At 39.9% G+C, this 14,386-nt stretch overlaps 1 protein-coding gene across 2 annotated transcripts in view; it reads left to right on the top strand.

Annotated features, from left to right (window-relative positions):
- CSMD1 (CUB and Sushi multiple domains 1) overlaps positions 1–14,386 on the top strand; it is a 2,064,317-nt gene that overhangs the window by 1,455,432 nt on the left and 594,499 nt on the right. For both annotated transcript variants that reach the window (XM_059882319.1, XM_024986326.2), the window contains exon 8: positions 728–815. In XM_059882319.1, the coding sequence (XP_059738302.1) occupies positions 728–815 (88 nt within the window). The remainder of the gene's footprint in view (positions 1–727; positions 816–14,386) is intronic.

The following is a 14,386-nucleotide window of genomic DNA, read 5'->3' as shown; positions in this document are numbered from 1 at the left end:
GCAGGCTTCTTCTCATGTGTCCTTGTACTGAATGTGGTCACAAGACCACTATTGAATATTCCTGGAAAGAGAGCATGTCACCTTGATTAGATTAGACTACTCAGATAGTGGGATGGTTACTGGAGAAGGGGCCACTCTAACAAGCAAATGAATCCTTTAAAAACTAATCTGTGATTGTACAACATCCTAGCAGGAGGAAAGATTCTTTATACACAGATTCAAAAAATAAATCAGGACACTGCACAAGAAAATTGTTATTTGTTTGACTTAAATGATAAGCATTCTTCATGTTTACAATATAATAAGTAATTTTATGTGAAATATCTCTTGTATAGATCTTAATAGATAATTAACACTTCCATTTCATCCATGGAAGTGAATGAAAGCTATCTTCTATATAAGCTAAGCTGTTTATGGCATGATGCTCTTTTTTTTCCCATCATGCTATTAATTGTAAGTTGTCATAAAGGTGATCTTAATGAGAAAATGTTAATTGTATTAAGACTTCTTTAGTAGAAGAAAGAGTTCCAGCTGAAGATTGTTGGCCTTCTCTGTAAAAGTATGTTTTTTAAGAATAAGAGTAGATTTATTTTATTCTAGCTAAACTGTCTGAATTCTTAAAAGAAATCACGTTAAGGCATCATCATTAAAGAGCCAAATCTGTCTAATATAATGTCATTATATGGATACTTCCTGAGCAGTATCATCATGTTTCTTTCTATTACAGTAACGCAAGGAGGTGTGGCTTTGGTCTCCGACATGTGTCCAGATCCTGGGATTCCAGAGAATGGCAGAAGAGTGGGTTCGGACTTCAGGTAGGAGAAAAAAGTATTTATTTCCATAGCACGTTACTTTCTAACTCATTATAATTTCATGCTGTAGTTTTAATTATCTTACCTTTTGATTCAAAGGTGCAACTTCTTAATTATCATGCAGCTATAATATCTGTAGAATTCTAAAACACATTGAGGTGGAAAATTCCAGATACTCCAGAGTCTGTTCCTTTCAGTGTATAAGCCAGTAGTAAAAATCCAGCTTGATGGGTCTGAATAAAATTTGTGTACAAGACTTTTTTTTTCTGATTTTAATTTGCTACTGTCCCATATAGGCTTTCCTGGTGGTTCAGTAGTAAAGAATCCACTTTCCAGTGCAGGAGACACAGGAGATGTGGGTTTTATTCTTGGGTCAGGAAGATCCCCTGGAGAAGGAAATGGCAGTCCACTCCAGTATTCTTGCCTGGAGAATCTCATGGACAGAAGAGCCTGGTGAGCGATAATCCATGGGGTCACAAAAGAGTGGATACAACTGAGCAACTAAACGACAACAACACCTTCCTATGAAAAGAAAATTGTTAAGTGTTAGTCACTTATTTGCCGGACTCTTTGCAACCCCATAGACTGTAGCCCTCCAGTCTCCTCTGTCCATGGGATTCTCCAGGCAAGAATACTGGAGTGGGTTGCCATTTCCTTTTCCAGGGGATCTTCCTCACCCAGGGATTGTACCCTGGTCCCTTGCATTGCAGGCAAATTCTTCATCATCTGAGCCAATTCTAATGTAGTTTATTGTTTTTAAAAATAGATAATGAAAAATTTAGCTATAGTCATAATTATTTCCTTAAACTTTTATAATAATGAATGTGAGTGTCAATCAATGCAGTTTATGAAAAAAATGTTATGATTCATTTTATTAGATTATGATTAGTAGACTGCTTTATAGTTGATACATTATGAATAAAGTAACGATTATAATAGTGATTTCTTTTTAGAGTTTTGTCTTTAATTAGTTCAATAAATTGAACATTCTCTAGCTTACAAGATGAATACTAGTATTAGAAGTAAGCTGCAAAGTCAAAGAGTAAAGAGGAGCAAGAGCAAGTTTTTCTTCCTTATAATCTCATTATTTTTGAAAAAGAAACAGAAAAAGAGAGTTGAGCCTGCTAAAGTGAGCTGAAAATTGAATGAGAGCAGTGATACTTTTAGAGTAGGAAGAAGAAATGTTACTCGGTGAAACTGGAGTAGCAGCGTCTCTTTTTTATGACTAGAGGAAATAATAAAATTGTAGAGTGGCTGTAACGAAGTTAGTAAAATGACATAAATATATATATATATATATATTTACATATATATATATATTTACATGAAAAGGAAACACAAGTATAGATGTGCTACTGAAATACTTTTGACAATAGCATTTTTCTTATTTTAAATGGAATAGACAACTGGAATGGTTACAGTTGTTGACTGAACACACACACACAATTTAAAGAGTTGTGAGTTAAGTTTTATTTGGGGCAAAATGAGGACTGCAGCCTGGGAGACAGCACCTCAGAGAGCTCTGAGAGGCTGCTCTGAAGAGGCAGTGGGGGAAGGTCAATACATAAGATTTCAGTGAGGGGGGAGTTCAGTGCAATCAAATGCTTACTTTAAGAAAGATTCTCTGTTAGTCACAAGGAACTGATGGCACCATGAAGGGATTTAGCGTTTTTCTAGATATGAAGAGATGCAAGGACTGGGATTATTAAGAGAGCATGTAATTTCCTCAGTTCTGTCTCACTACAGCAAAAATTTGAAGCGATGGGTGGACCAGTGTTATAGCTCAGCTTTATTAGGAAAAAGAAAGGATGGTTCATCCTCTGAGGAGTGAGGGTGGGCAGACCCAAAAGCCAAGAGAAGAGAGCCCCCTGGCTCAATTTTGGCTCCTCCTTTTGTATGTTGTTTCTCCTCCCCCTGGGCCTGCCCTGTGTAAACTGGGCTAGCCAGGAGGGCCGTCTATTTTACCCGAGGTCCTCACTCTGGTCCTTGGGCCTTCCTTTGATCTATTTTTGCGGGCTTTTCCCTTCTTTGTCTTTTAGCCATTTTGGACTCCTTTTCCTATTCTAACTGCCTGAAGGATCATGAAATCAGTTCCTGAAAATATCTAGCTATCTAGACCAGTTCCATGGGATGCCCTGGAGCACAGAGAGCCTCACTCCACCTGAACCCCACAGGCGGCAGGGGTGCTGAAGGCCAGCTGCAGCACAGGGTTCAGTCTCCACAGAGGCAGATGGCAAGTGCCCATGCTGCTGCTCTTCAGCCCCTGGCGATGCTCTTGGCACATGCCAGTTTGTAGCTGACACAATTTAAATGTCGCAAATATTGAATATACCTTAAAGTGGTAGTATTTTAGTTCAGGTTCCTTTGGAGCAGAGCCTCAGATAGTGGCTCTGAAGTGAATTTTTTTTTTGGAAAAGGGCTCTCTGGTTATGGGGAACAAAGAAAACAGGATAAAGAGAATAGAAGGCTGAGCAGGAAGTTGATTTTAACTACAGGTTAGCTTCCATCCCAATCCAGGGGGAATTCCAGGGCAAAAATTATCCACTGTTTTTGCCCATTGCCCTTGCCTTTCATCATTGGCTTCCTACATTAGTGTCAAGGAAGTTCCTGGAACAAAAGTAGGTTATGAGCAGTTATTAGCACCCCAAGGGGTATTCTGTGTCCTTCATGTGGTGTCTTTATGGGTGTGGCGGTCAGCTAAGAAAGAAAACTACTGATTTCAAATGTAAAACAGCCATCAGTGGAAGACATTCGGGAACATGATTAATTTAAAATGATGCAAATGGTTGAAATTTGCAGTCTTGCTAGAACCCATAGAGCATATTTGTCCTGAGGATTCCTTTCTTATCTCAGAAGTAAACTTCTTCTTCTTTCTCCCTTACCTGGGGTGGGGGGCAGGGTGGGGAGCGGGGAACTGTTCTCCAGGCCTTGCTTCCAAAAAACCTTATACATCTCTCCTCTGGGTTGGAGCATCTGCATTATTGTTTTACACACCATCTTCCCCTATCCAACTGAAGGATAGTTAGTCTCTTTTTGTCTCTGCCTCCTTGGTGACAGAAATGGTGGCAGATGCAAAGGAACTCCAAGGGTATTTTCCAAAGTACTTGTGTATGAGAGGAATTGCCCATTCAATACTCTGTCATCCTTGGAACCCAGAAACTTCCTGGGTCTATTTGGTAGAGCTCTAGTTTAAAACAAAGCAAATTATCTGACAATGTCAAACTATTCACATTGGTAAAATGTAGTAAAGAGAGCCAGAGAAACTGATAAATTTTCAAAAGTTAACAAGGAATTCAGAAACATCCAGGGCCAGTATCTATTTGCCACAAGGGCAGGAAGAGATTTACTTAGCATGTGAGGTGACTGCTGGTCTTCGCTTTGTCTCATCCTTAGAACACTTATTCCTGCAGAAGCTTACCTGAAGATGAGTGTTAGCCACTGGAGTTTGTTGATGTGTCTGGACTGGAGGCCAGGCTGGATGTATGCCTGGCAGGTCAAAGCAGGGGTGCAATGGTTCCATCTAAAACTGTCAGTCTTTCATGTTCTTAGTTTTCTGGAGAATTTCTACTATGTTTAATTAATTAATTAGTTTACCTGTTTCTGAGTTTATGGCAGTCAAATAAGATAACAGCTGAGAAAATTATTTGAAAGATTAAATGTGTGTGCATGCTAAGTTGCTTCCATCCTGTCCAATTCTGTGCAACCTTACAGACTGTAGCCCACCAGGCTCTTCTGTATGTAGGATTCTCCAGGCAAGAGTACTGGAGTGGGTTGCCATGCCCTCTTCCAGGGGAATCTTCCCAACCCAGGGATCAAACCCGTGTCTCTTAAACATCTCCTGCACAGGCAGGCAGGTATTTTACCACTAGCACCACTGGGAAGCCCCAGTAAAACACATACTATTGATTAAAAAATATAGTCACAACTTGAAAGTAAAGAGTTATTTTATTTGGTGGGAAAGTTTGGGACTCCAAGACTGGGAGAGAGAATTTCAGTAGCTCTGAGAAAAATGCTCCAAGGAGGCAGGAGGGGGAGTCAGGCTACATACAAGTTTGCAACAAAGGGAGCAGGCAGACTGAACATTAAAGATCAGGGATCAAGTTAAGGAATTTAGCACTCTCTGTATGGGAAGATCCAAGCCCCTGGGCTGACTGAATTCCTTCCTCTAACATGCACCTCAGCTGTCTGGAGCCAATCTTGTTTTCTTGTTCATCTTGCTTCTTGCATTCCCCAGCCCCTCAACAGTCACCGTTGTAGGGTGGCAGCATCCTCTGGATTGCAGTTTTGAGAACCCTCAATCACATTTGGAGGCCAGAAATCAGTGATGGCTGTGACATATCTTGTTTATTAATATGGCAGGAGATATTTTCATTTCACAGTCCCTCCCCATGGTCATAAATTCCACTACATTTGCAAGACATTTCATGACTTTTTTTTTTTTTTAATCCCAGGAAACTTGGAGGTTCATCCCAGATCAAGTGAACCTCCTCATTGAAATGTCACTCTAAGTGTTAATTTCTGGATTAGGCCCATTGAGAAATAATAAAAGATTCTTAGATTCCTCTATCTTCTAACTAATAGGATCCAGGAGATATTTTCCTTGTTGTCTCTTCCCACAACAAGAATCACAGTATTACAATTATTCTAAGTTATAAATCTGATCTATTTCTTGGTTGTACATCATATAATACAAAATACAACAATCTTATAAAAGAAACATTACAAATCATGCAGCTAATAAGGTGATTAAAGTTACACATAGGGATTTATGCCATGAGCTTTCAGAACCAAATCATCTTTTAAAACATCACCCATTATGGGATCCATCTGGTATGTAAGCACAACCTTCAGTTTGAATTAAAGCACAGGTACCCCCTTGAGATGCTGTAAAGATATCAAGGACTGTACGATTTTGTAAGACAGTTTTTCTTATCATAGAGATCTCAGAATTTAGTAGGCTAATAGCCTAGTTGCTATCATTTAATGCCTACTGAGTGAGTTTTGTTAAGGCTTCAATGTGAGAAATAACATTTTCCAATTCTACTGAAGGTGCAAAAATAGTTAAGTGATCATACCAGTGAAACACAGGTCTATTGGCCCACTGAGATGGTATTGATGGTAAATTTGCTGGAGTCACATCTAAATTTGTATGTAAGTGGTCTTGAGCCAAAGGGAATCCTGAAGTATGCCTTCCCAGCCAGCCACCAGGGTCACAGATTGGACCCACAAAGCCTTTGAGTCCTGTTAGGTGCCAGTCAGTATATTTCTGGTCTTCTGATCCAATCGGTTTCATATCAATCATTGGCTTTAAGAAAAATGGTACTTTGGTAGATTTCATAAGACACACAGCCAGGTTTTCTAATGTTATTAGGTTGATTATTTTTGGTATGATTTAATTGTTTCCAGCATAGGGGGCCTTTAGGCTTAGACAACCATATCCTGGTGTTAGTCAAATAAATCCATCCCATAACTGTTTACCTTTTTTTTTTTTTTTAACACCTGGAATTTAGCCAGTTGCTTTTATTGAGCTCTAGCAACCTTAATGGAAAATTTATATTTATGGCCAGGGTCAGAATAAGTAGGTTTGATTGGCCAAGTGAATGAGTCCCATCTAGTGATATCAGTAATAGCCCAGACAGCACTGTAATTCCTTTCTTCCAAAATAAACTTTTTAGATCCATCCAGTCAGAACCTTGGAGGGGAGAAACCCATCAAGGTAAACCAGAAGCACTGGATGTAGGTAACTGACCACAAACCCAACAATTTGACTGATTTCTAAAATTTGAATAATATCATGCCAGTGTTCTTGCCTGGAGAATCCCAGGGACGGGGGAGCCTGGTGGGCTGTCATCTATGGGGTCGCACAGAGTCAGACACGACTGAAGCAATTTAGCAGCAGCAGCAGTGATAGAAAAAAAATTTTTTTTTTTTTTATTTACTTGTAAGAGTCCAAGAGACCAAGAATAAAACTTATTCTTGATGAACAATCAATGATGAACAATCATATGGGTCAGGTCTGGCACCCTGGGCCAGCGGTCTACTTCTGATCTTGTCTTCTCTTCCTGGTGTTGGTGTTTCCATATTATCAGTGTCCCTTTAAGGCAAGTGTGAGGTGAGCAGTTCTCTCCAGAGACAAGTCTGGTGCGGGACCCCTTTTTAGGTGGGAAATATGAATCTAAGAGCCAATTCCCTTCAGTTTTGCTGTGTGTGAGCTAGTCAAAAAAAACCTGATAACGTCTGTTCCATTTAGGTTGGGGTGGGGGAGTCCTTTAAATGATGTCTTTTTTAATATACATAGTCTCCTGGTTGTAAGTCATGGGATGTCTGATCTTCATCTGAGGATAAATCACTATAATAAACTTCAGAAACAAGTTTAGAATGACTTGTCAATAATTTGATTAAACCCTTGTGATAATATAGTATGTCCCCCTTAAGTAATATAGGATCATATAGTCTTTTATGTAACCTAATTGGTCTCCCTGTAGTAATTTCAAAGGGAGACAAATGGTATTTGTCAAAGGAGTGGATCTGTCTTGAGGAGAACTGATGGAAGGAATAAGCACATGTAATTTAGCCAACTGAGTTTTAATTGTTCTATTTGTCCTTTCCACTAACTCAGAAGACTGGGAATTGTAGTCACAGGGGAAATGTTGCATCATCCGCCAGATTTTGCAAATTTCTTTAACAATTTGATCAACAAAATAGGTCCCTCTGTCACTATGTAGTTCAGAAGGAATTCCCCAGGTGGGAATCACCCTTTCTAAAGCCGATTCCCTACCAATTTTGCCTTGGCCGTTCTGCATGTTTAAAGATTTGAGTACAATGCACTTAGGAAACTTGGATATTCTGCAACATATAACATTTTAGTATAACCACTAGACTTACAACTCACAAAATTTTATCAGCATATGTCAAATGTTAGGGACTGCATATAAATTTTGGAATATCTATATTAATGATTTATCTATACATTACAACCTAAAATTCACATTCAATCACTTGACAATGTTTTTGAATTAAAAATACCAAATAAACTTAGCTTATCTCTGAGATTTCTCAGAGATGTTTCTTTGAAGCATCCATCCCAGAGTCAGCTGGAGGCTAAAAAACATAGTTAGAATTTGATATTTTTGAAGTTTGTTAGAAATATCAAAAAGATTTTTTTAAAAAGGATCAGAGGTCACTGAAGCAATACCTGTCCATTTAACCAAGGTTGCAAAGAAAATAAATATATATCATTTAAGGGCACAGAAATTCACAGAATCTGTTATAAAAAGGAACACTTAAACATAAATAAAATCTGGAGTCTTGTATTAGCTTAGTTAATTCAATCTAAATTTAATTAATCATGACTATGAATAAAATTTTTTCCTCAGAGTTCCTCTTCATAATTTTTCATGGACTTTTTTTATCCAGCTTGTCTTTCATTTTTCATCTAAATGAAATTAACCAGCTCTTTTTCTTAACTAAAATAAAATTTCATTTCTCATAACTTCTTTACTTAAAACATTGATACCAATATTTTCATTAATATTTTAAATACTCTTAATTTTTTAAAATAATTGATGTGTCAGTATCTTTTAAATGAATAAACTTTCATCACTTAGCTTAAATTTGCACAGCTTTAGAATCTTAAGTTACCAAACATTTGGAAAGATCATTTTAGACATTTATTTTTTTTCTAAAATATGATTACTTAAAAATCTTAATCCCAAAGCTTTTATCTAATTTACATTTGCCTTGAAATTTCATGTCCAGTTATTTTCTTGCACGAGATTAGTAAGGTCTTTTTTATTAAACCTAGGTACAATAAACTATTATACTTAATTTTGATGACTCTGAATGACATCTATATTAATTTATGTCAACAAACTTAAACATTGATATCAAGTATCAACTTAACATTATTTCCCAGTTCATGTGAACCTGAAAGTCATCTTGTCCAATTTTATTTAAATATAAGCACTTTAAACTAAATTAAATAGGGCTCTTTATGGCAGAAAGTGAAGAAGAACTAAGTGCCTCTAGATGAAAATGAAAGAGAAGACTGAAAAGTTGGCTTAAATCTCAACATTCAGAAAACTAAGATCATGGCATCCAGTCCCATCACTTCATGGCAAATAGATGGGGAAACAGTGGAAACAGTGGCTGACTTTATTTTTTTGAGCTCCAAAATCACTGCAGATGGTGATTGCAGTCATGATATTAAAAGACGCTTACTCTTTGGATGGAAAGTTATGACTTTTAAAAGCAGACATTAAAAAGCAGACATTACTTTGTCAACAAAGGTCCATCTAGTCAAGGCTATGGTTTTTCCAGTGGTCATGAATGGATGTGAGAGTTGGACTATAAAGAAAGCTGAGTGCCAAAGAATTGATGTTTTTGAACTGTGGTGTTGGAGAAGACTCTTGAGAGTCCCTTGGACTGCAAGGAGATCCAATCAGTCCATCCTAAAGGAAATCAGTCCTGGATGTTCATTGGAAGGACTGATGTTGAAGCTGAAACTCCAGTACTTTGGCCACCTGATGTGAAGAGCTGACTCACTGGAAAAGACCCTGATACTGGGAAAGATTGAGGGCAGGAGAAGGGGATGACAGAGGATGAGATGTTTGGATGGCATCACTGACTCAATGGACATGGGTTTGGGTGGGACTCTGGGAGTTGGTGATGGACAGGGAGGCTGGTGTGCTGCAGTTCATGGGATCACAAAGAGTCAGATACAACTGAGTGAGCAGAACTTTATAAATACAGTTTTATTAATAACTTTTAGAAGTAGAGCTATCTCATGTATAATGTATCAGTTCAGCTCAGTTGCTCAGTTGTGTCTGACTCTTTGTGACCCCATGGACTGCAGCATGCCAGGCCTCCCTATCCATCACCAACTCCCAGAGTTTACCCAAACTCATGTCCATTGAGTCGGTGATGCTATCCAACCATCTCATCCTCTGTCCTTCCCTTCTCCTGCCTTCAATCTTTCCCAGCATCAAGGCTTTTTCAAATGAGTCAGTTCTTCGTATTAGGTGGCCAAAGTATTGGAGTTTCAGTTTCAACATCAATCCTTCCAATAAATGTTCAGGACTGATTTCTTTTAGGATGGACTAGTTGGATCTCCTTGAAGTCCAAGGGACTCTCAAGAGTCTTCTCCAACACCACAGTTCAAAAGCATCAATTGTTCAGTGCTCAGTTTTCTTTACAGTCCAACTCTCACATCCATACATGACTACTGGAAAAACCATAGCCTTGACTAGATGGACCTTCTTTGCCAAAGTAGTGTCTCTGCTTTTTAATATGCTGTCTAGGTTGGTCATAGCTATTCTTCAATGGAGTAAGCGTCTTTTAATTCCATGGCTGCAGTCACCATCTGCATCGATTTGGGGGCCCCCCAAAAAAAGTCTGTCACTGTTTCCACTGTTTCCCCATCTATTTGCCATGAAGTGATGGGACCAGATGCCATGATCTTCGTTTTCTGAATGTTGAGCTTTCTTTTTTTCACTCTCCTCTTTCACTTTCATCAAGAGGCTCTTTATTTCCTCTTCACTTTCTGCCATAAGGGTGGTGTCATCTGCATATCTGAGGTTATTGATATTTCTCCTGGCAATCTTGATTCCAGCCTGTGCTTCTTCCAGTCCAGCGTTTCTCATGATGTACTCTGCATATAAGTTAAATAAGCAAGGTGACAATATACAGCCTTGATGTAGTCCTTTCCCTATTTGGAACTAGTCTGTTGTTCCACATCCAGTAGTAACTGTTTCTTCCTGAACTGCATGCAAATTTCTCAAGAGGCAGGTCAGGTGGTCTGGTATTCCCATCTCTTTCAGAATTTTCCACAGTTTATTGTGATCCACACAGTCAAAGGCTTTGGCATAGTCAATAAAGCAGAAGTAGATGTTTTTCTGGAACTCTCTTGCCTTTTCTATGATCCAGCAGATGTTGGCAATTTGATCTCTGGTTCCTCTGCTTTTTCTAAAACCAGCTTGAACATCTGGAAGTTCACAGTTCACGTATTGCTGAAGCCTGGCTTGGAGAATTTTGAGCATGACTTTACTAGCGTGTGAGATGAGTGCACTTGTGCAATAGTTTGAGCATTCTTTGGCATTGCCTTTCTTTGGGATTGGAATGAAAACTGACCTTTTCTAGTCCTTCCTGTGGCCATTGCTGAGTTTTCCAAATTTGCTGGCATATTGAGTGCAGCACTTTCACAGCATCATCTTTCAGGATTTGAAATAGCTCAACTGGAATTCCATCACCTCCACCAGCTTTGTTTGTAGTGATGCTTCCTAAGGCCCACTTGACTTTGCATTCCAGGATGTCTGGCTCTGCGTGATCACACTGTTCTGATTTTCTGGGTTGTGACGATCTTTTTTGTACAATTCTTCTGTGTATTCTTGCCGCCTCTTCTTAATATCTTCTGCTTCTGCCAGGTCTATACCATTTCTGTCCTTTATTGAGCACACATATAATGTATACACAGACATAAACAAACTAGAGATCTTGTGGCTTACTAAAAGCTTAGATATGAACCAGGTATTACAACGTTGACATAAACTTACTAGTTAACAAACAGTTTGATTACCTTAAAGTTGCTTGCTCGGATGATTAAGGCTTACTATCTATAAGGTTTGGTTGTGGGAACATTTTCAGCAGTTTAGATTTAAAACTGCCACTCCCCGCCCTACCCCCCTCCCTCCGCGCGCCCCCCCCCCCCCCCCCCCCGGTCTTACAGTTCTTACCTGCTTAATTGGACTTAGTCTAAGTCCTTGTTGGCTTCTCTGGTAGCTCAGCTGGTAAAGAATCCGCCTGCAATGTGGGAGCCCTGGGTTGGATCCCTGGATTGGGAAGATCCCCTGGAGAAGGGTAGGGCTACCTACTCCAGTATTCTGGCCTGAAGAATTCCAAGGACTGTATAGTCCATGGGGTCGTGAAGAGTCAGACATGACTGAATGAATTTCACTTTCACTTTTTAGGTCCTTGTGGCCTGTATTCATATTCTGGTTTAGATATTTTTGAGACAAAGACAGTAGTTTAGTTTTTCAAAGACAGTTTTGCCGCCTGAAGTTGCTACAATCAGTGGTAAGATTTTTAATAAAATTGAAATTTAGTTTACAAAGTTCTATTTTTTATAACTTCAGAGTTTTACTTTAGCACATTTTTATAGGTTTGTATAAGGCATTTAGCAAAGACCTTTTTGAGTTTATAAATTAAACCAAAGCAAAATTGCTATTTTTATTTTATTAACCCTTGCATATTAGTTCCAGTTTACGCATTTTCTACAACTCAGGTAACTATTGGTTTCCTCAGTAGTATTGAGTGTTAGTCGCTCAGTCATGTCTGACTCTTTTTGGCCCCACAAACTATAGCCTGCCAAGCTCCTCTATCCATGGGATACTCCAGGCAAGAATACTGGAGTGAGTTGCCATTCCCTTCTCCAGGGGATCTTCCCAACCCAGGGATTGAACCCAAGTATCCTGCATTACAGGCTGATTCTTTACCATCTGAGCTCCAGGGAAGATCCATATTTTGCAGAGTTGTGTCTAAGTCATTTAGAAAGCTAATCTGAATTGAATGAATCATTACCGCCAGGCAATTGTTCTGACTTTTGAGGAACACACACGCTGCTTCCAAAAGTCTCTTCTGTTCTTTTCTTTCTTCATCCTCCTAGTACAGTACATCTTGTCAAGAAGGATTTACAGTAGGCAGTGTCTGTTGCATAAAACTGTAATGATATTGTCACACAAGTGTATGTTCCTCGGTTCTTTGTCTCGTCACAACAAAGATTTGGAGAGATGGACATTAAAGCCCTTGGCGTATCACAGCTCTCGGGTCTTGGACAAACCATGCTAAAGCTCTTAGGCAAATCAGTGTTACAGCTCCATTTTATTTAGAAGATAGCAGGAGAGAGAGAGAGAGAAAGAAAGAAAAGAGAGCACGCACACAGGAGAGAGAGTCCGTCAGAAAGCGCTTTGGCTCCTCCTTTTATATGTTTTTTCCTCCACCTGGGCCTGCCCTATGCAAATTGAGCTTAGCCAGGAGTGCTGTTTGTTCTGCCTGAAGTCTTCACTCTGGTCCTCGGACCTTCCTTTGACCTTCCTTGTCTTTTAGCCACCGCCATTTTGGACTCCTTTTCCCTATTCTACCTACCTAATATTCCCCCCTCAAGAGATGGGAGGCCCAATTCTTTGGGAATAGGAGCATCGAGGTCTTTCTGGCTACTTCCTGCTGAACTGGGGCGGCTAGGGGTACTGGGCCTCCCCCTCTTGCTAGTCTCAATCCTCAGAGTCCTTATAGCGGTGTCCAAGGGTGTGTGATATTTTCTGTGGTCAGCTGTAGTTTTGTATCTTTGTTGAACTGGCACTGCATGTTGTAGCTGGTTGACCTGGTGGCAGAGGCTTAGCCTCTATGGTCTCAAAATTGGAGACTACTGCATACCCAGCTCTTCTTTTTCCATCCAAGACAAAGCTGCTTCCATCTGTGTACCAGATTTCCCCAGGATTGGTCAGAGGATCTTCTGACAATCCCTCTCGGGGTTTTGTCCAGTGGTCCAAGGTTTCTAGACAAGAGTAAAAGGGGAGAGAGCCCTCGGGGGTAGGTAGGAGGGTGGCTGGGTTAAGAACCTCACAAGGGGATATAGTGAGGCCTGGATTTTCCATCAGCATTACTTGATATCTGAGGATTCTTTGACCAGACATCCATAAATGGCCTCTCCCATTTAGGAGTTGTTTTACTTGGTGGCTGGTAAAAATAGTTTGCCCCCAAAGGAGAGTTTTAAAGCATCTTCTATCATGATTGCAATAGCTGCAAGATTTCAAAGGCAGGGGGGCCAACCTTGAAAAGTTGGATCAAGCCTCTTGGATAAGTAAGCTACAGGCTGGGGCTCAGATCCCAACCTTTGAGTTAACACTCCCAAGGCTATTCCCTCTCTTTCATGGACATAAAGTTGGAATGCTTTTTCTGGGTCTGGCAACCTCAAGGCAGGTGCCTGAGTTAAGGCCCGTTTTACTGTAGCCTCTGCCTCCTTTTGAGGAGTTCCCCACATCAGTGGGATTGAATCATCTCGTCCCTTTAAGCTTTCATATAAGGGCTGGGCAATTAGACCATAGTTGGGTATCCAGATTCTACAATAACCAGTTAGCCCCAGGAAAGCTCGCAGTTGTTTTCAAGTCATGGGGGAGGGCAACTGGAAGATTCCTTGTACAAGATCAGAGGACAGCTTCCTGGACCTGTATGTAATCTGAACTCTCAGGTGAGTGGCCTTTGTCTTGACCATCTGTGCCTTAGCACAGGAGACTTTATATCCCCTTTCTGCCAAGTTTAGAACCTGAATTGCATGTTGTTGGGCACTTTTCTCATGTAGAGAGCAGATTAGTAGGTCATCTACATATTGTAATATTTTCCCATTAGGTCCCAGGTCCAGATCTAGGAGATCTCGGCTAAGGTCCTGTCCACACAGGTGGAGGCTATCTCTGAACCCCTGAGGTAATACTGTCCAAGTCATCTGTTGGTGTTTTTCTCCTGGGGCCTCCCATTCAAAGGCAAAAAGATATTGGGATTCTTTAGCCAGCGATATGCAAAAAAAT

Source organism: Bos taurus, chromosome 27 (assembly GCF_002263795.3).
Source record: "Bos taurus isolate L1 Dominette 01449 registration number 42190680 breed Hereford chromosome 27, ARS-UCD2.0, whole genome shotgun sequence".
NCBI classification, from domain to species: domain Eukaryota; kingdom Metazoa; phylum Chordata; class Mammalia; order Artiodactyla; family Bovidae; genus Bos; species Bos taurus.
The sequence above is the reverse complement of the archived record's forward strand: the minus strand, read 5'-3'. Positions and strand labels throughout refer to the sequence as shown.